The sequence below is a fragment of the Xenopus tropicalis genome, chromosome 6 (assembly GCF_000004195.4).
Source record: "Xenopus tropicalis strain Nigerian chromosome 6, UCB_Xtro_10.0, whole genome shotgun sequence".
NCBI lineage: Eukaryota > Metazoa > Chordata > Amphibia > Anura > Pipidae > Xenopus > Xenopus tropicalis.
The window spans coordinates 122,684,646-122,709,566 of NC_030682.2; the positions used below are offsets into that span (position 1 = coordinate 122,684,646).

Genomic DNA, 24,921 nt, shown 5'->3' on the forward strand with positions numbered 1-24,921 from the left:
CAACTTACTGTACTTACCAGTACTGCTGACTTTATACCTAAAACATAATTATGTTTTCTATATGGTATTGCCATATTTTTTTCTGTTTTTTGTGTGGGTGGCATTTATTGTCTGAAGCAGGTTTCGAGTAGGCAGCCATGTTTACTCATTAGTTTCATGAAGTAAAATTAACAGTATGGGAAGTATTAATATAATGTTCCTTTTTTGATGTAATGTAGGGAACCCTAACCCCATGTGGCCTGCAGGAGGCTCTGCTTAGAGTAAAACTGTGTCTCTGAGCTTCCAAAACTTGTTTCCATGCTAGAAATTTAAAAATGGGCACCTACTTTGAGGCCACTAGGAGTAACATCAAAGGGGGTGGTGAGCAACATGCTGCTCACATGCTACTGGTTGGAGATCACTAATGTAAGGGATGGGGTAATTGTTCTGTGTGACAATAATTACAACAAAAAAGATAAACTCCTAACATTCCGTATACTCTTCTAAAACATCTGTCTTAGCATCGCCATATAAAAAGGCTACAGATCACTTTGAGCCATATTTATCAAAGCGTGGTAGGAATTATTATTACTCTTATTCTTTGATAAAGATGTTGCTTAAAATCCATAGAAATGAATTGAGAGCAGTGGAATCTCACTCTGGCAAGCTATGGTATCCCCCTTTGATAAATATGCCCCTTAATCTGTCCTTTGTTCTATTAACCCATGAAATATTCTACATGTATATTTGCCAATCTCCCATCATAGAGTTTTGTAGTAAGGCAACCATGTTTAAGCTGTACCGTTCTTTGAATGCATTCTTCAATGAAGAAAAGGAGGCATTAAACATACAGTATGCATCATCAGTCGCTCAATAGCCTGAAACTTGTACTTGTGTGAAGTTCATTCAAGGAAATAGCTTGACATCCTCTGCCTCAGTTGTTACCCATAGTCTTGGCATCCTTTTACAGTGCTTCTGTGTAAACTTGGCAAGAACATACAGAGATGGGAAGGAGACTTTATATCATTCCTATCCATGTACAGTAGAGTTACTACACCATCCTTTGTATTTTGCTATATGGTAGAAGTAGCTTACTTATGTTGGGGTTTCCTGGAGAGGAAGAATCTGTTATAGGTGTTAATATTCATTTGTAAGAGATTATAGAAAAAATATAAGCACCTAATTTTTCCTGAAAAATGAAATGGTTTATGCCAAATTATGAATTCTCTGTATTCATTCAGTATTGTTCATGTTGACCGTGCAGTGTTTTATGTTCCTGGGTTTGGGTTTGCAGCTGAAATCTGATTCTGTATTATTTTTGTTGAAAGATTGTGAAACTGGAGCAGGTAATAATTGAACAGAGAAAGGAAATGAAACAACTTCAACATCTTTACCAAGACACACTGGAAAAAAATGGCCGATTAGAGGCAAAAATTGAAACCCACATGATAACAGCTCAGAGTGAACAAGATGTACTTTTAAATGAGGTAAATACTTTATGCTGTCAGTGGCATGCCTGGAATTGTGATTTATTGCTTTCCGTTCCCTTTTTTTAAATTCAAATTCCAAAATAATGTTCAACTGTTCTCCGAATATCTGGGTCTTGACCTTGCAGATCTCTGGCATGGAGGAAATTATCCACCGACTGAAAATGCAAGAAAAAGATTATGAAGAGAAATTAAGTAAAGCAGATAAACAGGTAATGCTTTCCTCTGTAAGTGTATGTGCATTATTTGAGTAATATCATTATTCTGGAAGCAATTCAATCCGGCAAAGGTTTATGTATTCTAAAGGGGCGAATGCAGATCTTTTATTCAGGCTTGCTTTTACGACACAGTTTGATAAGGTTTGTTAAAATCCAAATGGATTACACTCTACTTGATGTTTACTGAATGAAAATGAGACAAACACGCTTTTAAATTTACAGATACTGCATCAAAACGCTCTGTTTCAAGAACTGAGAGGCAAGTATGATGATCTGGTCGGTTATGCCAAGGAGAGAGAAGAGGCTGTGCAGTCCCTAATCAGACAGTTGCAAGATGCTAATGCTGCTGAAGAGGAAGCAAAGATAGAGGTAATAACTCATGGTTAAAAATCCTAAATACACAAAAAAATTGGTTGTGGTTGCTTTCCAAGGCTAAGGAAATATACAAGTACACTGGAAGTGTGACTGATCTGGCCAAATTAGCTACAAGCATACAAAAGACGGGGAGGGATTTATTAATGTTATTGCCCTGGTCCCCTGTTTCATAAGTAATTTAGTATATATGCAAGTACATGTATTTTTAGAAAATTGGGTTTTAGTTACAAAATTATGATCGTAAAATTAGTAAGCCACCATACAATGTCAAGGTAAACCCCATATGGTTGCCCTATGTACCTCCGGGGATATTTTTAATGGCTGGCACGTCCGTGCATAGCAGCACAGGGCTTAGTTCACCCCTGCCATTATAAAAAGAATGTCAAGACCACAATACTGGTTCTACAGGCATAATACTCCCCCGCTTGCAGACTGCCCATTGACACGCATTTTTTAAAGGCATAAGACCACCATTAAAAAGGATGGGTGTGGGGGGTGCTACAACCACATGTTAGTTTGACCACTGCTTAGTACATAGATACACAAGAAGGGGGCAGGGGTTGCGGGAGTATTCTTAGGCTAAGTAAAAAATAGAAAAACACTAACTAAAAATCCCTTTTTTCTGAACAACATGTACTAGCATAGATACTAAATTACTTGAAATGGGACCAGGTGCATTGATCAATCCTTTACTCTCTTTTGTATGGTTTAAAATCCTGGCTATGCTTTAGTATAAACCAAGTGGTCGGTTGATGTTTTGATTTCTACAAACCAGCAATCCCCGACCAGTGGCTCAGATGCAAAATGTTGCTTACCAACCCTGTTGCTCCCAGTGGCCTCAAAGCAGGTGCTTATTTTTTAATCCCTGGCTTGGATACAAGTTTTGGATGCATATAAAACAGGTGTGCTGACAAACAGAGCCTCCTGTAGGCTACCAGTCCAGGTGGGGTCTACAAAATAGCCAATAACAGCCCTTATTTGGGACCCCCTGAAACATTTGACATGCTTGTGTTGCTCCCCAACTCTTTTTACATTTGAATGTGGCTCAGGGGTAAAAAAGGTTGGGAATCCCCACTATAAACGGTCAGAGGAGTTATCTCTCCAAAAATACAGAAAATAATAAATCTCTTTTTAAAATGACCTTTATAATTGTTCCTGTAATCTTATATCATTTTACCACTAGTAGGTTTTTAAATTTGTTCAACGCAGAAACCGCAGTGCAGTATTTATATAAATAAATACATTTAATAAGAAGTCAGCGTTGAATATTGTCCTTAATAACACACTCAGTAAAACTTTCCAATGGGTAACTAAGAAGAGTTGATTTGGATCATCATTTCCCTGAATATTCAGATCCTTCTTACCTACCACCTGCTGTTCTGGGATATATCCTAATCTTTTGAAAGGGTTGCTGTAGGCTACATCTTCTAATTATAACCTGTCACTGACTCTGCGTTTCAGGTATGTCATCTGCTGTATTCGGTAGTTGCAGATTAATCATTAAAGGATTATTGGGCACAAGCAGATAAAGAACAAGAGAATAAGTATCACATTTGTTCTATATAAAAGAGGCAGGGGATAGAGATCCCAAAATATGGGTTATTGCGCTGTATGGAGTCTGCCTTAAATGTGGCAGAACTCCAGGGTTATTTCTAGCACATTTAAGTGTACTACAATACAAAGGCATAAAATGTATGTTGTTTTTTGTAGCCTTATCAGCAACATATAGCCTTACATAAATGCATGAATATCCTTCTAAACAGTCCTTAATGATATCATCTATTGTAATCAGAATGATGTAATTTTTGTCACATGAATCATTAAAACTTAATTGAAAAATATAATGTACATCCTCCTATCAAATATGTGAATGCTACAAGTCAATACACGGGTTTCATAACCTGTATAAAAGCATTATATAAATTGGGTATAACATTCAGTTAAGGAACAATACCTTTTATATATTATTATTATTATTATTATTATTATTATTATTAATATAGAATACTACCCTTTTACATCTTTTACCTTGAGTCCCCCTTTAGTGATGGTCTGTGTGCTCCCCCAGAGATCACATGACCAGAAATAATGCAGCTTTAACAGTAACAGGAAGAAGTTTGGGAAGGAACTTTGTTCATTCATTGGCTGATATGACCTAACATGTACTGTATGGGGTATATTTATCATGCTGTGTAAAAAGTGGAGTGAAGCATTACTGGTGATGTTGCCCAGGGCAACCAATCAGCAATTAGATTTCAACAGTTAGAAAACCAAAGCAAATCATCTGATTGGCTGCTATGGGCAACATCACCGGAAGTATTTCACTCCACTTTTTACACAGCATGATAAATATAACCCTCTGTGTGCCCTTGGTTTGTTTGTGTGCACCGTAAATCTTGTGTTTCCATGTGGCGGCCCTTAGTACTTAAAATGGCAATTTTCTTTTTAGGATTACCCAATGGCACATACTGCTTAAAAAGTTTTTTTTTTATGAAAATGGATTATTGATATGGATCTGCTTTATGCAATAGTTTTATAGATACCTACATTGTTTGGGGTATAGTTTTCCTTTAAATGGCTTCCATGTCTGAAAATATTATAATATGAGTTTACAATTAGTGAAAAACTTGCATTTATTAAATGTGTCCCTAATGTTTCAAATGATCTGTTAACCTTAATGTATGTGTAGAAATCTTAGGGAGGTCTAGCCCTCTTCCATGTACAGGCTGCACCAATGATATTTGTCCATGTCCCTTGTTGTTGCTGGGACATGGCAACTTCTTTTAATAACACAAAATAAATTCTGCTCTTGATTATAAGGATAATTTGCTATGACCATCCAACCTGGGGGCAAAAACTAAAGCTGGCCATACATAGCTGGTCATACATGCCTAGATTAGGATGGCCAGTTTGGACCATTTCAAACACACTGCCTGCCAAGGCACCCTGGTCTCAGCTCGTGCTTCACCAGTAGCGTGACCGCCTTTGGCTTCGCGGAGGAGCCCTCAGCTACTCGGATGCCACCTGCGACTTATACGAGAGGTGCAAAGCAGGAGCTCTGGCTGGCAATGGGGCACGACTGTAAAAAGTCAGTTAGGCCATAAGATCACGGTAGCGAATTGGGTAAACAAGGTCGTCGTTCAGGCAGGCATAGGTCGGGGCGGGCAGCAATCAAAGGGTAGTCAGACAGGCCAAGGGTCAAAACCGGGTAATCAATAGCAGAGGAGGAGACGAAATCGTAGGTCAAAGTAAAGCCCGGGGTGCAGATATGGATAATCAGGATAGTCAGGAGCAAGCCGGGTCAAAACACAGGGAAGGCAAACAAGGCAGGATACAGAAACGAAGTGTACAAGGCTCAGAAAAGCACCAGGATCAATCCTATCCACGGGCAACAAAATGCTAAACAACCGTCCCTTTAAATACCTTTGAATTTTCGGCGCCATTGCGCGGCTGGAACGTCATCACGGCCAGCGCGCATGCGCTTTAAATCGGAAGCGCGCACGCGCGGCCGCCACTATAAGGAAGCCGGCGCATGAAGAGGACGGCGCGGCGGGCGTCCCCGCTGACCGGCGGCGCGGCGGGCGTCCCCGCCGTGGCCGGTAAGGCAACATTTGTTACAGCGAATGTTTGAGAGTTGTAGTTTAACAAGATGGGACATGGGATGGGATGGGATTTACGTTTTTTTCCCATTAATTATTGTCCTAAGAAGACCCAGACTTTGCCAGGGGCACGTTTCTAACCCCATACCTATTATGCTGGAGTCTTTCTTTCTTTTTTTTTTCCTTCATTTTTTCTTCAGAAATTTACCTGACTCTAATTCTGACTGGAATATTACAATAAAAGGATTAAGCTGGCATTAGACACAGAATGGGACTGCATATGCAAAGCATGGCATAGAAAGACATGGGATTGATGTGTGCATTTTCCTACAAATTTAAAATATCCATGATAAGCACAGAATGTCTATTATTGGTACACACAAGGGGATAAACCTACCACTAAGTGCAATTCTGCAAAGGTTATAAATAATGGCATATATATATATATATATATATATATATATATATATATATATAAATTATAGGATCATAGGGCCAGTACTTGCACTTTGTATACCCAATACACTTACGTTTATAAATCCTATATTACTAATGCTGTCATATATGTACACAGATAATTTCTCACCCCAGACTGATTTTCCTGTTCACATGTGACACAAAAAAACCCTGCTATTTATTTTTCAATGAATGGCACTTAATTCTGCAGGAGCATTATAATCCCAAGGCCTTTATCATATTCTTTCATAGTACCAGGTTGAACAAGCTTTAGTGTTGCTTTAAATAAGTAAAACATAATTAATATATTTTCCATCTTTCAAGGTGAATGACCGTGGGGAAACCATCAGGCATTTACATTTGGAACTGGCCTCACTGCAGACTGCCGAAGATTCAGCAAGGAAAACAGTCATTGTGAAGGAACATATTAGTGGCGAGCTATATGAAGAATGTGAAAAACTGAAGTGTATTGTTGGGGAAATGCAGTTCAAGGTATGTTTAATTAAGCTCAGCTAAGAGCAAAAGAACAAATGCAAGGCCAGAGATAATGGATTCAGTGGAAAATTGTTTGCTTTCTTTTGCCGGGTGTTAGTACTCATTGTCATACCACTGAAATACAGCACTTGCAAGAATGCAGAATATAGTGTTAAGTAAAACAATGTAGCTAGTAAAAATGTTTAGAGCCTTTCTACCTTGTTCTGGTTTCCTTTTGCCCTGAAAACGTTTAACATCATTTGAATGTATTTGAAAACTGTGCAGAACTCATTTTTGCCCAGGACCCTGTTTTATAAATAGGCACACAAGGGCCAATGCTTAGGATGGCAGCTGCAGGAGGTCAGCCCATGGCTGTATAGAAAACATTTTTGTCATTTTTTTCATTCCCCAGCCATTATTGGATACTTTTTGAGAAATCTTGGAGCTGAGGGGGGACCCATCACCTAAACAATCAACACATAGGCATAGATAGTATTAAGTGGGGTAGCAATCCGACATTGTCATCATCCTGCAGTGAGCAGCCAATTTGCCTCTGATCAACAGCCACCTGCACCTGTCAGTTCATAGCCAGCAAGAATATGAGGTAGAAAAGATTCTTGATTTCAGGATTTCCAGATGCTCTCTTCAGTACTTCATTCTCTGAAAGGACTTTGATCCTAAAGAATGTTTCTGGGTCAAGGACTTTTATGTCTATCTACCTTGCCTGGCTCTATCATTCTACAGGCAGTTGCCTCAAAAACTGGTAATGGAGATCAGATGGCCCCTCCCAGCCAGCGGGTTCAGCAGATCCAAAATAGCAGCACCCAAATTCAAAATAAAAACATGGCAAAGCCCTAAGTGCAATGTTTCAAAAATATTGGCTCTTCTTTTCTATATTCCTGGATGAGCTATTAATAATTAACTTCTTTTCTGACTGATTTCCAGCCTGTTTGAATAAGATGCATCAAAACCTGATATTCTGTACCTTAAATGTACAGTGAAATCTGTCAATCTGTTGCATATGTAATAAGAGAAATAGAAGATGTAGAATTCAGAAAAGTATAGTAATAGTAGTAAAACACAGACGTTATTTGGGATTATTGAGGGGGTTTAGGCACTGATACGTTATATTCCTATAAGGATAGCTTTAAAAGAACCTGTCAGGGTTTGGCAAATGGCTCATATATGGAACTGATTTGAAGCAAAGAATATGCTGTAGATTTTATACAGTTCATTCTCAGCATGTCTTTTTTTCCCTCTTTTCTAAATTCCAAAGGGATATCGTTAGTGTTTTGCGGGATAAACATGGGGCATTGCTTCCATCTGTTAAAGCAATTCCCATTTTCTGTCAAACATATGGGTTTGTTAGTATCCAAATTCCACAAACTAATTATGATGCTTGTATAAACATCTGTTTGTACATATTCAGCCTCAATATGTATCTCCCATCAATCTGTTACAGCTTAGTGCTGGTGACGTAAAGATTAATGAGCTAAACTTGGAAGTTGGAATCCTGAAATGTGAATTGGATAAAAAAACAAGAGAGATGGAAACACTGGATGCTCAAATACAAAAGCAACAAGCAACTTTGAATAGAGCAAGTGACAGATTGAAGGAAACAAAGAAAGCTGCTGCAAACAAGGTAATTAAAATGAATTGACAACAGACGAAAGCTCCACATTCTCATGCCCTTTATTCTGTTTGCCCTTTATGTTTTATAGAGGGTCTTATCCCAGGTGCTCTGTAACATTTTCCAAGATGTAGGTTTCCCTTTATTTAGAACTGCATTAAGGCAACAAGGGCCAGGTTGACTTTGAAGGTTGACAGAGGACATGGGGGAATATAGTAATAATAAAATAGCAAACAAAGAAGCCCATTATAACCTGTTACGAGTTTTAAAACTTCACATGGCTTATAATATTCCGCATTTAGTAGACTTGACACCACATATAATACTATAGCATAAAGTTCTTTTCAGCTTTTATTTAAATCGAAATCACTTTTTTTCTTAGATTATCAACTTAAATTGTATTATATATCTGAGCAACAGGATATGTCTGGTTCAGTTCACTGAGGTTTATTACCTGGTATAGAGCAAAGTGCTGCTAGAAGAAAATGTTTCTGCCGATCAGTCTGTAGTAGGTATGGTTCTATGAAGGATTCTGTCCACATTAGTATCAAACTCGAATTTTTTTTAAAAAAAGTATAATATCTATGTTGTTTTGCAAAGAGAAATTCTGCAAATATAACATTAAATATGGCCACCTATATCTCTTTCCTGAACAACTGTATGGGATTAGCCATACATGTGGAAGACAGTGTGCAATGAACTTGTTTGTTGTGTTGTACAATGAACAGGAAACCCTAATAAATTTACAGATGTAAAAAATTATGAATAAATACCATTTTATATTCTGAAACCCAGCTGCAAAACAATCTTTCTCTTTCTGCATCATTTGAAATCCTGGCACGGGAGGAGGGACTAAAACACTGATGTTACAACTTGTAACAACTTCTCCACAGCTTACAGACAGCATGCAGGAACTACATAACCCACAATGCACTGCACTGTGATGTCCTTTTCCTTATGCAGGGAATTGTGGGATTTGGAGGATGCAGGCTGAAGGCAGGGCGAGAGCAGCCGACTACTGTTACACATTTTTATTCTCAAAGTAGTCAGCAAGTTCAGCAGGGAAACAGGGGGCCAGGCTTAGGTTGCTGTTTCAAACCATATTATTCCAGTAAAAATTACGAAAAGGCTGCATATTTTTATGCACAAATTTGCTTGAATTTTTGTTTTCAAAAAGCTTAAGTTGTATTTGAGTGGAGTTCCCCTTAAAATTTTAGGGTGTAGCAACTTCAGTCAATTCTTAGTTTCTAATGGTTTCCCACTTTTCCCGTTTCCAATGTCTGAGTGAATATCTACTTTCAGTGCAAATATTGAGATCATATATGGTCATAAACAGAGCAATTTTCAACCAGTGTAGGCACATACAGCGAAATTGCCCAACTTTCCTGCCTATGGGCTGCAGAAAATGTGGCGAATGCTTGACAGTTAGTAATGCATCTGCCAGTTTAGTTGTGCAAATCAACTAAACAGTGATAACACCAATTAGCCCACAGATCAGGCTCCCGCCCCAGGGGCCCTGCAGGTGTCCCCACCGGCCGCATCCCCTAACCCCCCCCCTGCAGGGGCCCCCCCTAACCCCTCACTGGGTCCCCCACCCGACGTCCTCCCCCACCCGATGTCCTCCCCGAGCGCATCAGGGGAGGAACAGTCGGCCAGAGTAGCACCGCCAAGGGTCGGGTCTGGGCCACTGGGGCCCACCGGGATTTTTCCCGGCGGCCCAGTCCGACCCTGGATCACTGTAATGGTTCAACTCCATTCTGATCAGGTTAGCTTCTGATCCTATACACATACCATGGGAAAGCTTTCACTAGCAAACATGATTTTTTATTCCCCACCATGCATTTTATGCTTTGAATTTTAACTCATACCTTCATTGTTCATGTTCATACCTTCATTGCCCTCTGTAAGATCTAATGCACCCCCTTGCTCCAAAATATAACATAATGTAAGGATGTTAGAAGCCATCTTGCAATTCTGAGGCCTATATTAAGCTACACAAAAGAAGTTGCTCCTCGCTGACTTCTTTTATCCTTTTAGCAGCAGGCATGCATTATCACACATTATCATATGTAACACTTGTTTGGCTTAATAGGGGTATTATACCAGGCTAGTTGGACACTTAGAGCACGTGTTACAGCAACCCCCTTTCCCAGGAATGGGCCTCCGCTATATGGGAGCTATGTCAGGGGCTATATGGTGTTGCTGAACTACAAACCACACTGGTGTTGTGCAATATAATAAGTGATAGGATGCCAGGAGCTCTTGCAGTTAACTGGATAATACTTTATTGGACAAAGGCACATATGGAATAGTGCATCAGGGTATATACTCACAGTCACAGCAGTATAGAACTTGGCCACAGAGAACAGCAGCAGATGTGACACGTAAGGTAACAGTATAGCCCACTTGGAGGATATGCAGAGTATTAGCTGTATACCAGGAATGGATGCCCTTTACTGGAACGGATCCTCTCCAGCCAACTATGGTTCAGGGTAAGGAACTGCCTGAATCCTGCGTCTTAACTGTGGTCCCTACAGCAAGGCATACAAAGCCTGGGTTAGACTAAACCCTTACAGTCTCCTTTGATGGGGCTAGTGCTGCCCTTACTAAATAAGCTATGCTCACCACTCCTAGAGGGTGCTATTACATATGACTGACTGTGCTGGCTTTATCTCATTCACGGGGCCCTGTCCCCGACTTACAAATTAGCAGTTCTCCTTACTGGGGCCAATGCCTCAGGCTCAGTGACAGGAGCCTTTAGACACCATCAGCCAAAGAGGAAGACACTTCCTTATGCAAGACACTATATAGTCTGCACAATGGGAGTGGTCAACCTGGGCTAAACCTATAGGGGGTAGCCTAATAACTGGAATCTGAGTGTAGAGGGCTCTGCCCTATTACAGCACAGATAAGGAAAAAATAGGGGATAACACCATAGGGAGCTTAACCCTATGGGTCCCTACACATACATGAACACACCATGATACTGTTATTCTGGCTTATGTAAATGCGTTTGTGAATGAATGATAGGGAAGCAAAGCCAATGACCTGGACCAGTCCATTCAGTGAAAGTATATCAAAGACATCTTAGTCATAATTTGATGGTTATATGTAATATGCTAAAGAAAATACATTTGCCTTTAAGGCACTTTGTAGTGACCCACATAAAGTGTACAAACAAAGAATCCGATCTGTCATGATATGCTTAATAATTAAACATGGCTGTTTGTGGTCTCTGATAAGCCAAAAAGAAATGCACTGTAATTGGACTCAGCAAAACCTTAGTTACTGTAGATCTCTGTTGACATCATACATCGGGGGTTATTTATCAATGTTCGTATTCTTTTTCCTTGATTAATTAATTCATTTATTTTAAGTTAAAAAGTATGAATTGAAATAATGGTTCAGAGTATAGGATTCTAACTTATTAGTCGAAAAAAAATTTGAATGAAAAAATTTGACAACTAAATCCTTCTGTAGAGGTCGATGGGAGGGATATTTTTAATATCCGAGCTATTTTATTTTGTACATTTTTTTTAGGTTTTCCATAAATATGTTTGTGATGAAAAAAAATAGCAAAAGGGGGAAAAAACCTTCAAGTTCAGTCAATAAATCTGCTTCTGAATTTCTCTTTTGAGAAATTCCAACAAACTGCAAGTGTAGAACAGTTAAACCAACACATGTACAGGTTTGGGACCTGTTATTCAGAATGATTGGGACCTTGGTTTCCGTTTATGGAGTTTTTACATAATTTGGATCTCCATATTTTAAAGCTACTAAAAAATAATTTCAGTGATTTATAAACCCAATAAGATTGTTTAGCCTCCAATAAAGATTATTATATCTTACTTGGGATCATGTACAATGCTCTATTTTAATATTACAGGTAAGAATTTTGATCATTTGATTAAAATGGGGTCTATTGGAGATGGCCTTCCCATAATTTAGAACTTTCTGGATAAAGGGTTTCCGGATAAGAATACCAAACTCCATTATGGGAGTTTTTATACAACAGTAGTTTTAATTCAGTTACTTGACTACAGTACCTAAAGCATTATTCCACAACTTAGCTATGAGGGCTCATGTACATCCGCAAGTGCAGTTGTGATCCCCGCTCTCTCTCAGTCAGTTGCACAACCACTTTCATTTATGGTACCTCTGTATAGTTGCTCAGTGCATCTTATTCCTTCCTGCCATCTGTTGCAATTTCAGTGCAAAAATTGACGCAATGGAACCTTGAAGCTACTGGCACCTCCTGACCTGGTGGTAAGTTCAGGGTGTCCTTCATGCTCAGTGTCATTAGGCATAGCACACCTGTGCCTAAATAATTGGGAGCCAAACACCATAAATGACACCAGGTGGACTTCTGTGCAATTATGTCTCATTTGTGACGAATTGCACAGATGTGGTAATTTTGACAAACTGGAGGCAACTGCAGTAGGTGCTGTGCAATTGTGCCAAGAACATTGTTTCCTGGTGACAACAATGATGCTAGAATTTTGGGAAAAAAACACTGCATTTTGGTAAAAAAATATGGCCCTATAGTCATTTGTAAATTGTGAACTATGGTGTAAAATTCACCTATGTAACTGTAATTCTGCGCCTAAATCAATTAATCCAACTTCTCAAACAGAATCTGCTGTGATCCCTGTCTAGCATTTTCCTTGATTTTTCAAATCTGTTTTACTCTGGCTAATGCTCAGCATGTGTAAGGGGTCATCAGACAAAAGGGGCTACATGACCCCCTTAACATATCTGGGTGTTTGGCTGATTGTCAACAGACAGATTCTGTGCCACTATTGACCAGTCTGTGTAAAAAAAATAGGAAATCCAAGGCATTGGAATGCAGAAACTCATAAAAATCTATTGTTTGATAGGATACCAGAATAGCTGGGTTTGGTAAAATGACTTCTTTATCCAATGACAACAGATGTATGAGGTGTTGCTGTGACACTGCTTGTATCTACATTTTGTGCAGAGAATTATGAGAAATTCAGTTTGCTTTAGATTGTTTGGGTAGGATTACACAAGCCAACAGAAATGAAATAAATAAAAAAAATGCTTTGATAAACTTTTATCTTGCTTTTATTTAATTATATTTCTGTTAAAATAAATAAATCAATGTATATATATAATAGCAGATCTTCAGATTAAGCAAGTATAAGAAAAAGCCACAGCTGTGAGATATTTGAGGAAAGCAGTGATTATATATAAAGAAAAGAGAGTTACAAACTTTATTGCATGTGATCTTTGCATGACCCTTCTGATGGAGGAAATTTTCATAGTGATTCCGTGTAGGGTGATGAGTTCCTCAACTTTAAGAAGAATCTGGTATGTCTTCTGATGAGATAGTTATTGTAATTGCACTTAAATTGCTTTCAGAAAACCAGGTGTTACCTTATAAAATAATTTGCCTTTGTTGGGTTGAAGATAAAAAAAAAAGATCGTTTTTGTGTGATTTTCTGCTGTTCAGAAAAAAAGGTAATGATGGCATTCCAAATCTCACTATGTATTTCTATCAGATAGGGAAGCTGCTATGAATTGAATATGAGATGTTGCATGCATTTTGCATTACAGAGATATTATCCTGATAGTACAACATCGTCATTAGAAAAAAATGTGCTTTGTTTTAGGTTATCTGTAGATGTGTGTGTATGGATATTAGAAGTCACATAGAGGCACAGTGACTAAATATAGGCTTCTGTACAGGTCATGGAACTCTCTGAGGAAACCTACAGTATATTTTTATTTTATAGAGCAGGGTTTAGTTGTATCCCTTATACATGTTCTATGTTTATAGAGATAGTGTGATGGAATTCTGGGGAGCTGCTGCCCTTGAAGGTGTTCCCTAACTAACCTCCATATTGAGCACCATTGAATCGTTTGCCAAGCCTGTAGTTTGGTTCCATTTCCATGCACATTGCCTAAATGCGCCTGCTTCTGTTCCACCAATAAAAATGTGCATTCCACCATAGACAGAAGCTGGTTTCATGGTGCATTTAGCTCAGTACAGCATGAAACACCATTTCCATTAAATCTTTATCATATATAGTAACAGCCATCTATTTGCCACCAGATTAATCTTCTTGAGGGCTCCAGGTGTCTGGTATGAATTTGACCACACTACTATTAAATGGCTGGGGAATTGCAGTGGAAAGGATTAAGAGAAAAGTGAAGTGGATGAGCTGCAAGCAGTGTATCAACTGTATATTGGAAGAGTCCCTACTATCCTACTATATAAGGTGTATGAGATGCAAGCACTATTTGACAATGGAAGAGCCCCTTGGGGTGTTGTTGTTACACATTACTAGGATTGGTTAGGCAACAGGAGGTTATGGCCTGTGGTGCTCGGCCAAGGATTCTGCCGACAGTTAAGAAAAGTTCTTAGTAATGCACCTTTAAAGGAGAAGGTGCCTAACATTTAGCATACCCAGTGATTGTAATTGCTTACCTTTTACCCCAGGCTGGTGCTTATATTAGGAGAAAACCGCACCAGCCCATGGTAGCTGCGGTCCAGTGATCCTCTTCCTTCTTTCTTCGGGATTCTGGGGCCAACGCATGTGCAGTAGAGGGAAAGAGCCGGCTTTTCTGTCAGCTTTTCACTCTACCGGGCGTGCATAGTTAGTACGAAAAAGGAAGAGGATTGTTGTCTCGCAGCTACCCTGGGCTGGTGCGGTTTTCTCCTAACAGGAGCACCAGCCCAGGGTAAAAGGTAAGCGATTGAAGCCACTGGGGGTGCCTAACGTTTGGCACCCCCTAGTGATTATTAACTTTCCTTCTCCTTTAAGAATACTATATGTTGAAAATGCAGTAGACTAAAAACATTTATTTATTTTGTACATTGGTTTTAAACATAGAAGATATTTTTAATATCTGTTACCTTATAACCTTTGTAAGTATGTTTTTAAAAGGCAATTTGTACATTGAATATAGGGAATATAGGGATATATGGATCTATTATTCCTCTTGGAAGCTGGAGTTTTGAACAGAGATAAAAAGGGCTCTTTTACAACTGCAAATGACAGTTCTGGATCCAAATTAGCATACGCTAATTTATGCTAATTAGGATTTGGTTCGGTATTCACCCGAATCCCTTGGGATGGATTCAGGGGTTCAGCCGAACCCAAAAATATGAGTTCGGTGCATCCCTACTAGTAAGGTTTCTAGATAATTAATTCCATACCTGTAGTAAAATGTTCTTGGCCTGGGGCATTTATATGGTCACAACACAAAGGGGTTGATTCACTAAAGGGCGATAAAACGAGCGCTATTTATAGTATGTGTTAAAAATTTAATTGCAACTTTTTTTTTTTTGCTATTTAACGCTCGATTCAATAAAAGGACAGGGCGTCATAATTAAGTTGTGATGTTTTTTCCGTTATTTAACTCGTGATGAGCGTTTTTCTTGCATTAATTCCCGCCACGTGCGTTATTTCCGGCTGCGCGCAATATATTTCGCCGCTTGCTATATTAGTGCACGTAACCATTACTTTCAGAAAACTACTAATCTGAAAATGACCATTTCCATGAAAACTGGAGGCTGCATCACTCTAGGGCCAACACAGACTTGAAAAAATCCCACTGCAAAGTCCTTATTGTGTTGCCAAAATGAACCACAGTATTCTTTAAGTACCGCCTACCCCAAATAGGTGTTAATATTCGCACAGACTAATGCGATATTTAGCGCGTTTAACGCTTCATATGTGTTTGTGTATCATGCGTTAGTATTATTTCTATGCGAGAATTAACACAATGCGAGGTAAATAACTAATCGCGATAGTACAGTTTTTTTTTTTGTACATGCGATATGCATCTTAACACATGCGAAATGCCTTTGATGAATCGGGACTTAATTATCGCATGCTTTTTAAAGCAAAAAAGCAAGCGATAATCGATATTGACCTTTAGTGAATGTGCCCCAAAGAGTTGGGACCATATACGTTGGGGCGTTTATTATTACATTTGGGGGGACCTTAACTGCCTGTTTACCTACAAAGCTAATTCAGAGGGAGCTTTCCAACAGTGGTTAATGTATTTACAGATAGATTTAAGTATTTTGGCGCAGTAGTTTCTTGTCCAGCTGACACAATGATTACTTTATACACAATTTTTAACATTTAACATTTGATTAAATACATTTAATTCATTGTAATCTTTTAGATTGCATTTCTGAAAAATAATCTCCTTGTAATAACATTTTAAAGAGGATTTCCTTTACCTTTATTAATGCTTCAATCATTTTAAGAGCATAAAGAGAAGCATTATTCATTCTTGAAGAATTGCATTTACATGTGGATTGAGAGCAAAATTGCAGATACTATTTGAAGGTTAAATTAAAGTAAATTATCTAAGGAGTCTGTACACTTGGATTTATACAGCAACATGTTTGTTCCTAGGGAAGCTTCATTTGAGAACTGTTAGATATTCTTTCCCATTCTTTTCTCCAGTTTGTAAGAAGTCTACATTTCTGCAGTTTGGGAACCTGGGTTTTTGGAATTAGGGGTCTTTCTGTCATTTGGATCTTTATACCTTAAGTCTAATAAAATCAATTAAGCATTATTGATAGGTTTAAGGATTAATTATATCTTAGTTGGGAACAAGTACAAGGTACTGTTTTATTATTGCAAAGAAAAAGGAAATCATTAAAAAAAAAACTGAATTATTTGATTAAAATGGAGTCAGTGGGAGATGGCCTTCCTATAATTTGGAGATTTCTAAATAATGGGCTTCTGGATAGCGGATCCCATACCTGTATTAATACCACTAGAAGCATCATTATATGGTAAGTTTATCTTTGAATTAACTTTTAGTATGTTTATTCTAAGCAATGCAACAGAAATGCTCTCTATTTGTTGGGTACTCGCCTGTTTGCCTCCCACTCTGATTTAGAAACCGCTGCCTGGTTGCTAGGGTAAGGAAGCCCTAGCACGTGGAAAACTGTTGACAGTTCAAAAGCTTGAGAGCTGCAGAGCAAAAAAAAGTACCGTATATACTCAAGTATAAGCCGAGTTTTTCAGCACCATAAATGTGCTGAAAAAGTAACCCTCGGCTTATACTCGAGTATATGGATTTGAAGCCGTAATGAGCTTGTTGCGTGCCATCTCCATCCTACACTGCAGCCGCTTTGCGTTGCGTGCAGATCGGCTATGGGATCCCCATATGTCTGCCCTCCCCTCCCCACACCTCCCCACCTGCTCATAGAGTCCCCCACTACTACTAAAATAGAAAGGCGAAGCTGATATGTTATAACAGATCTGAAAGTAACAAGGTGTCTCCCTGTGGCACTAAGCATTGTACTGTAATGTCTATTGTGTAACCGAGTTCGGAATATCATGTATGCAGCCCTCTTTAGCCGATGCTGGGGCTCTGAAAAGAGCCTTTGTGTTGTTTCCTGATGGGGGCGCTGTGACCGGGCAGCTTACTTGCTCTTGGCCGGCTTGGAGCTCTCGGTTTTCTTGGGCAGCAGCACGGCCTGTATGTTGAGCGATAGTGACTCCTCCGATAGTGACCCCCCTCCCCCACTTGTTTTCCCTGTACCTGTTTTCTTTCCCAGTGCTGTAACTCTTCAAGGCAGGAGGGTGAAAGGGTCCTCCATCCACCTTTCCCTAATCACCTTTCCCTAATCTGCAGCTGCCAGCATGATATATTTATGAAGAGTTCACAGGGGGTCACGCTGAGTGTCCTTTTATTATTTATTTGATTATTGAAACTTAGCAGTAGCGGCTGCATTCCCCACCCTAGGCTTATACTCGAGTCAATACGTTTTTCCAGTTTTCTTAGGTAAAATTAGGTACCTCGGCTTATATTCGGATCGGCTTATACTCAAGTATATACGGTAACCTTTTTTAAAATCCACAAAAATGACAAATGAAAACTTCAGGCATTTTTCTTTCTAATTGGACAAACCATCATGGGTGGGGTGAGCTAATAGGAGCCTCAAATCTCTTCATAATGCAAGAAACAAAGTATTCAGATATCTCATGCTACATGCAGTACATAAAGTAAAAACCAAGAGTAAGAGGCTTTAACCCTTACATAGGGAATTAAATGAACAGTTCATTGTAAAAATGATACTGGGTAAAATAGACAGACTGCGCAAAATAAAAATATTTATAGTTAGTCCAAAATTTAATCTATAAAGGCTGAAGTGGGTGGATATCTAGCATAATAGCCAGAACACTACTGGCTATTATGTTAGGTGAGATTCAGAAGCAAACTAACTGAAAAGATATGTACCATATACCCCCCCCCCCTAGTCACTGATATTATAGACAAATAAGAGGGAATCTTTTTGCCCATAAATACAATGAACGAACCAAACGCTGCCCCCTTCAGATTAGAAGAACAGAACTTTTGTTCTGTTCCTGGTAGATGGTTCTTCCTGGTGAGGGCAATGGGGTTTTTTGTTCTGTTCCTGTAGATGGTTCTTTCTGGTGAGGGCAATAGGGTTGAGGATGCTCTGCTGGGTGATGCTGTGATGGCAGAATCTATTAATGCCTTGTTTCTTGGATGACTCCTGGAACAAGCATAACATCCAAGGCTATTGTAGTCTTAAGATCTTCATTTAAAATAGGTATCAGAATATATAGTTTATGTATTTGAGTGTATATATAGGTCTGTATAGTGTATGTATGAATATATATGCATTGGGACATCATTGGGAGGGGTTGAACTTGATGGTCTTTTTTCCTTTTTTTTTTTAACACAGATCATATAATGTATATTTTATATGTACATATGCATGTAAGCATAGTATGTGGGTTGTCTCTTGCTTGAAATATCAAAGGGTAATTTGACACCAGTATAGTTCCAAATTAATGAATAACCCCCCTTACCCACAAGTCATGTTAATATATTATAGAGACAAATTACTATTTTGGGCTGTGTGAATATATAGTGTATATTCATTATATGTTATTGCTATTTTATTGATCTTTTGAGCAATTATACTAAGAAACATAGTTTGATATTGAGTGCAGTTATTTAATGTATTTTTTTATTATGCACAGGATAAGCTACATTGATTTTTTTTATACTTTAATGTACTTAGAAGTGCATATGACCAGTGTGTTAAATCTAAAGACTTCTCTGCCTTTAGTTTACAGTTGCTTTTAGCACTAGGGTTTAGCACTAACACCTAAAGCTGGGAGAAGAGACTTTAGTGTTAAGCAGTTAAAGGAAACTCAAAATATACTTAGGTATAGGACAAAGGACTATCTGACCTACAGACAAACTGCCCTAAATATAGTACAAAAAATCCCACTTTCAAAATCTTATTGTACTGACAGTATTGGTTATGTGTGTACATTACAAAATGTATGATTGACAGAACATGAAACAGCAAGTAGCAAGTTTTCTATAAAATCGACCTATATTACAAGTCTGTCCTTATTCATTCCTTTATCTGATCTGCCACCAGCAAGAATTGCTCTATAATGTGAGATTGCTGGGATCCCAAAAAGCAACCTAAGTCACTAAAAGTCCTGGAAACCATGTGAGCTGAGCTTGATATGTTTTGAGCACTGACGGTAGGCTTAAAAATAGGACTGTGTGGTGGCCGCCCAGATAAAGGCAGGGTTAGTGGTAGACCCAGGGTGCCTGATCGAAAGAAGTCATTTTTCCTCTATTCTTCCCACTAAATTTACCTTTGATTTACAAATTATACAGATATGTTGATTCAGTATTAAATTTGTTGTTGGTTTGTTTCACTGTGAACCCAAAGCTCAAGCTTGCCATGGCTTTAGATATGCCATGAAGGCATTTTGGCTTATGTAGGTGGTACTCATTTGTTCTAATTACTAAACAGTGGTAAACCCCAAAATATTTCTTTTTATATACAGTACTTTCAAATTGTTTATTAAGATGGTGGTGACATTAACTTGGCTTTGTTGTTGAAAATCTCACACCTACCTACCCAAGGATTTTAAGGATTGTAGGGCAGCTTAATTAAGAATAAATCCTAATAAACTCCATTTATCCTCAAGCTTTCATAATATGTATGTCATTAAATGCATTATGGGGATCTTTATCCAACCTTCTTCCCATAGCTTTATCAGTCAGTACATTTGCCAACAATGAACCTAAACCCCTATAGCTGTTGAGTGAATGATGTATGTTCTAAAGTTGTTGTACTATTATAATACACTTTTAATTATATAATTGGTTTACTTCAGAATCATTCCAAATGACAAGATGTTTGAATGTGATTAAGGGGTAACTTTATTATAGCTTTAACTGGGGAACAGCAACAAAAGACAATTATTTCTTTAACTGTTTATTTAATTCCAGTTTTCCTATATTACAGTGCATATAAAAGTGCACCAAACCCAAAATTGAATTTATAGTGGTGGATATTAGTGATGAGTGAATCTGTCCCATTTCGCTTCACAGAAAAATTCACGAAACAACAGGAAAATTTGTGAACCGGTGAAAAATCCACAAAACACGTTAGTTGCTTAATTCTTTTGTTGCCCGCGTCTTTTTTGTCTATTTTGACACGACCACAAGTTTTTTTTTTGATGCACGATTAATTTTTCCCGCGGAAGTTTCGCAAAAAATTTGGAAATTCGCTGCAAATCCATGCCTGTTGAAAAAATTCGCTCATCACTAGTGGACATTTCAAGACACTCAGAACTGTTACTCTATATTGATAGAGCAATATAAACATGTGTTCATTGCATATGTAGTTTGCTTTTTTTGTGGTGCTTTATGTGGTATATTAATCAAAAGTGACCCATTCATTTAACTAGGAAGTGTTTTTGTTTTATTTTTGGGGGGCTCAAAATCACCACAATTGCTGCAGCCAGGGGCTTCCCACTCAATGAAATGGATGGCCTGTGGGAGGCTCTGCTTGGAGTCTCTGTGCTTTCAAAACTTGAAATGATAGGTATGTAGGATTTTCAGCACAAGTCTTATTTATTGACCTTATGTTGAACACAGTTTCATTTTGTTCCTTTAATATAAAGCTGGGTGGTTGTGTCCAAGCATGGCTTGTGATTCCAGCAAGTGCAACAATGCACAGAGACATAACAATTGAGAATTTTGCATTCACAGCTTCATGAACATTTGTAACTCCCTCTGATAGCACAGATCATTACTGACACTAAAGTAGAAGTGCAAAGATCAAGTTCTGGTAAAATTGTAAGCTGCAGCATTATTACATTATTATTCCATAGACCCAATATATATATATAAAACTCAACAGTAGAAAGCACTCACAGCTACAGCATCAATCAAGTCAGTGATTTATTTCAGCATACCATCTACGCGTTTCGATCACCACAGGATCGTCATCAGGATGATAGACAGGAAGTGAAGTGACACTTCACTTCCTGTCTATCATCCTGATGACGATCCTGTGGTGATCGAAACGCGTAGACGGTATGCTGAAATAAATCACTGACTTGATTGATGCTGTAGCTGTGAGTGCTTTCTACTGTTGAGTTTGATGCATTATTTTTGTCAGCACCCAGCCTGTGCCCGATACTGGTGAGTGCCGATTCTTTGCAAGACTATATATATATATATATATATATATAAATAAAATGGCAGTAGACCCAAGCATTGCTGGGAGCTGGTACTAAGGAAGCAGTGAGGGTTTAAACTAGGGGTAAGCAGTAGAAGCTCTTGCCTAGGCTGTAAACCATTTTTGGTGAAGAGTGGGCACAATTGCGGGAATAGTATATTGTGGCTCATTGCAGAACTGCAGCAAATGAGGTAATTTTAGATCAATTTTTACCCAAAATAAAATGCTTTTCTATTGTTGTTTCTGCCTATAACTCGTGTTTCTGATATTCTCTACCTTTCTGCGGTTTCCAAATATTCCCTTCAGATTTGGAGTTATACAACTGTTCATAATATTTTCTAAAACCCGAACATAGCTGGTTCTATTACTTTTCAGTTCCATAGGGATCTTGCTTGTTAGCTTACCTTGAACTAGTTATTTCCTATTCGTAGCCGTTTCTGTTTGTCCAGCTGTGTCAGTTATGTCCTATCTTTTGTATAAAAGATCCCTTATATTTTTCTTAAGAGTAAAACTGTATTTTTTCTGATGTGTTCAAAGAATTGAGTCTAGGTTTATTGCGATTAAATACACAAATGTATTAATTATAGTGAGCATTAGATATACAGAGGAGAGAGTATATAAGGATAATGTAATATTTTTAAACAGATATTTCAGCAAAACTGCACAGTCTGAGAGTCTCTTGTGCATCATATCCTATTTTAAAGACTGAAATATTAAAGCTATAAACCATGTTGGAACCAATGTTTTGTTTTACAGGAAGCAGTAGAAAGTGTCACATGACTTCCAGGAAATACATTTCTTCCTGTAAACCAACTATACTGTAACTCTTTTCCCTGAATTCACTTTTGTAGAACATAACATCTTATTTCATTCTTGTAATGTTCACTTAATTTCAGTAGGAAAAATGTCATAGAATTCTGCCATATGTGTGCCAGATGTTGGACAGTGATGTGCTCTTGTGTTTAAGGGCTTTGATGAAGAGCTGGATCTGTAGGACACTTGGAAAAAACTGCACATATGCATTCTGATATATATTTATATTTAATACATTATAATGCACAAGATGTTAGGTTGCTCCAACCCTCCCCATAGGAAAAGAACTCATATCATCCCTAATCAATTAGCAGTTCTCTTCACAGTGATCAGTCAATAAACCCCCAAAGTTCTCCAACATTTTCCCATTTCTCTCTCTCTTAATAGGTGTGTAGATGCTCTTTATTCTTATTTTTGCCCCAATTTGTCTCAAACCCCCAAAAGACCCCAGCTGGTCTGATATGTTGTACCTGCCATAAGAATATTATTTTTCCCCTTTAAAGGAGAAAGGAAGGTAAAAACTAAATAAGCTTTATCAGAAAGGTACATACAGCCATAAGCACTCACAGAAATGCTGCACTGACTTCTCTGAAAAAAGATTTCTTGTGTCTGTAATTCCTGTGCCAGAGACATGCAGCTTTCTGCTCCCTGCTCTCTCCTTCTCCCCCCTCCCTCAAGAATGCTAAGAACTCACTCCCCCCCTTAGGAATGTGGATCTGAGCCAATCAGCAGGAAGCTGACTCAAGGGGGCTGATTTACTAAGGCACGAATTCGAATCCGAATTGGAAAAATTCCGATTGGAAAACGAACATTTTGCGACTTTTTCGTATTTTTTACGATTTTTTTCGTCGCCTTTATGACTTTTTGGAAATTGTTGCGACTTTTTCGTAACCATTACGACTTGCGCGAAAAGTTGCAAATTTTTCGTAGCCATTACGATTCGCTCGTATCTTGTCGCGACTTTTTCGTATTGAGCGCTCGTAAGCGGCAGGCGAAACTTTCAGACTTAGCATGATTTTGGAAGCCTCCCATAGGACTCAATGGCACCCTGCAGCTCCAACCCGGCCCAAGGAAAGTCTCCCATAGGGCTCAATGGCACTCTGCAGCTCCAACCTGGCCCAAGGAAAGTCTCCCATAGGGCTCAATGGCACTCTGCAGCTCCAACCTGGCCCAAGAAAAGTCACCATACTGAAGCTTGAATGAATCCGAATCTTTCGTACTCGGCGCGAAAGCTGCGAAAAAGTCGCAACTTTTCGCGCAATTCGTAATGGCTACAAAAAAGTTGCGTCATTTTGCGAAACATTCGTAATGGCTACGAAAAAGTCGCGACAATTTTCCAAAAAATCGCAAAATACCGGTCACTACGAAAAAACGCATTCGGACGCCGTCGGAACGTTCGTGGGTAAGTAAATGTGCCCCATAGTCTTACTTACTGAGCATGTTCACTTGGTCTGGGTGTCTGTGCAGGAGTGAGGCATTATGGGAACTTTCTTTACACAGCTCAGTGTTTTTTCTTCCTGTTTGGCTTCTGATCATTTGAACAGGTGAAATATGGGGAGACTTAAGGGCACTATTGAGAGAACTGAAGGTATGCCTGCAGCTTGAGATTAACTTTTTATTAGCCTTTCCTTCTCCTTTAAGGCTAATGTCACACAAGGTATATTCTTCACTGGCTGGAAATAGTTTAGCAAAGAATAAACCAATCCTCTGTTAGGAGAATATCATGCCTGTCAGTCCTCAAAAGGGGTGGATTTTCTGCCTGAAACAGAATCTGCACCTATACATTTCCAGGCTGAAGTCTGCATCATGTGCAATGACAGGTTGGTTCTGTGTCCGTCAGTGCAGCAGGAACATGGGGTGGATGGCTGTGCCAGTGTTACACCAGCAGTAAATTCCAACTTGGCATAAACCGAATTGTCAAAAGTCTGCAGTAAGTTGAAAGGACCAGAGGGCTGGTTTATCATATGCTGAGGGGTAGATTTATCAAAATGTGAGTATAGAACGTAATACTTTAGTGGGCTTATTTATCAATTTTTCGTGTTTGTGAATTTGAGTTTGTTTTTCAAAATCGAATAAACTTCCATTTCAAATAGTCGCTTGTTTATTAAAAAGGAAAACTCGTTTGAATAAAAAACTGGAATATCTTGAATTTTTTTCGAGTTTATGAGCTTGGAAAGCTTGAAAAATTTGAGTTTGAGAATATGGTCCGACTTTGCCTATGACAACTCCCATTGACTTCTATAGAAACTCGCAAGCTTTTACGTGGCAAATTTTTACATTCCAGTTATCAGGTTTTTTGCACTTAATAAATACCAGATGTTCATACCTTGAATTCGAGTTTTTTAAGAGCAAAAAAAAAACTTGA

General features: G+C 38.5%; 1 protein-coding gene across 2 annotated transcripts in view; it reads left to right on the forward strand.

Annotated features, from left to right (window-relative positions):
* Positions 1 to 24,921, forward strand: part of LOC100495973 (polyamine-modulated factor 1-binding protein 1) — a 263,073-nt gene that overhangs the window by 71,555 nt on the left and 166,597 nt on the right. For both annotated transcript variants that reach the window (XM_018095150.2, XM_018095149.2), the window contains exons 4-8: positions 1,308 to 1,466; positions 1,595 to 1,678; positions 1,907 to 2,053; positions 6,439 to 6,606; positions 8,051 to 8,230. In XM_018095150.2, the coding sequence (XP_017950639.2) occupies positions 1,308 to 1,466; positions 1,595 to 1,678; positions 1,907 to 2,053; positions 6,439 to 6,606; positions 8,051 to 8,230 (738 nt within the window). The remainder of the gene's footprint in view (positions 1 to 1,307; positions 1,467 to 1,594; positions 1,679 to 1,906; positions 2,054 to 6,438; positions 6,607 to 8,050; positions 8,231 to 24,921) is intronic.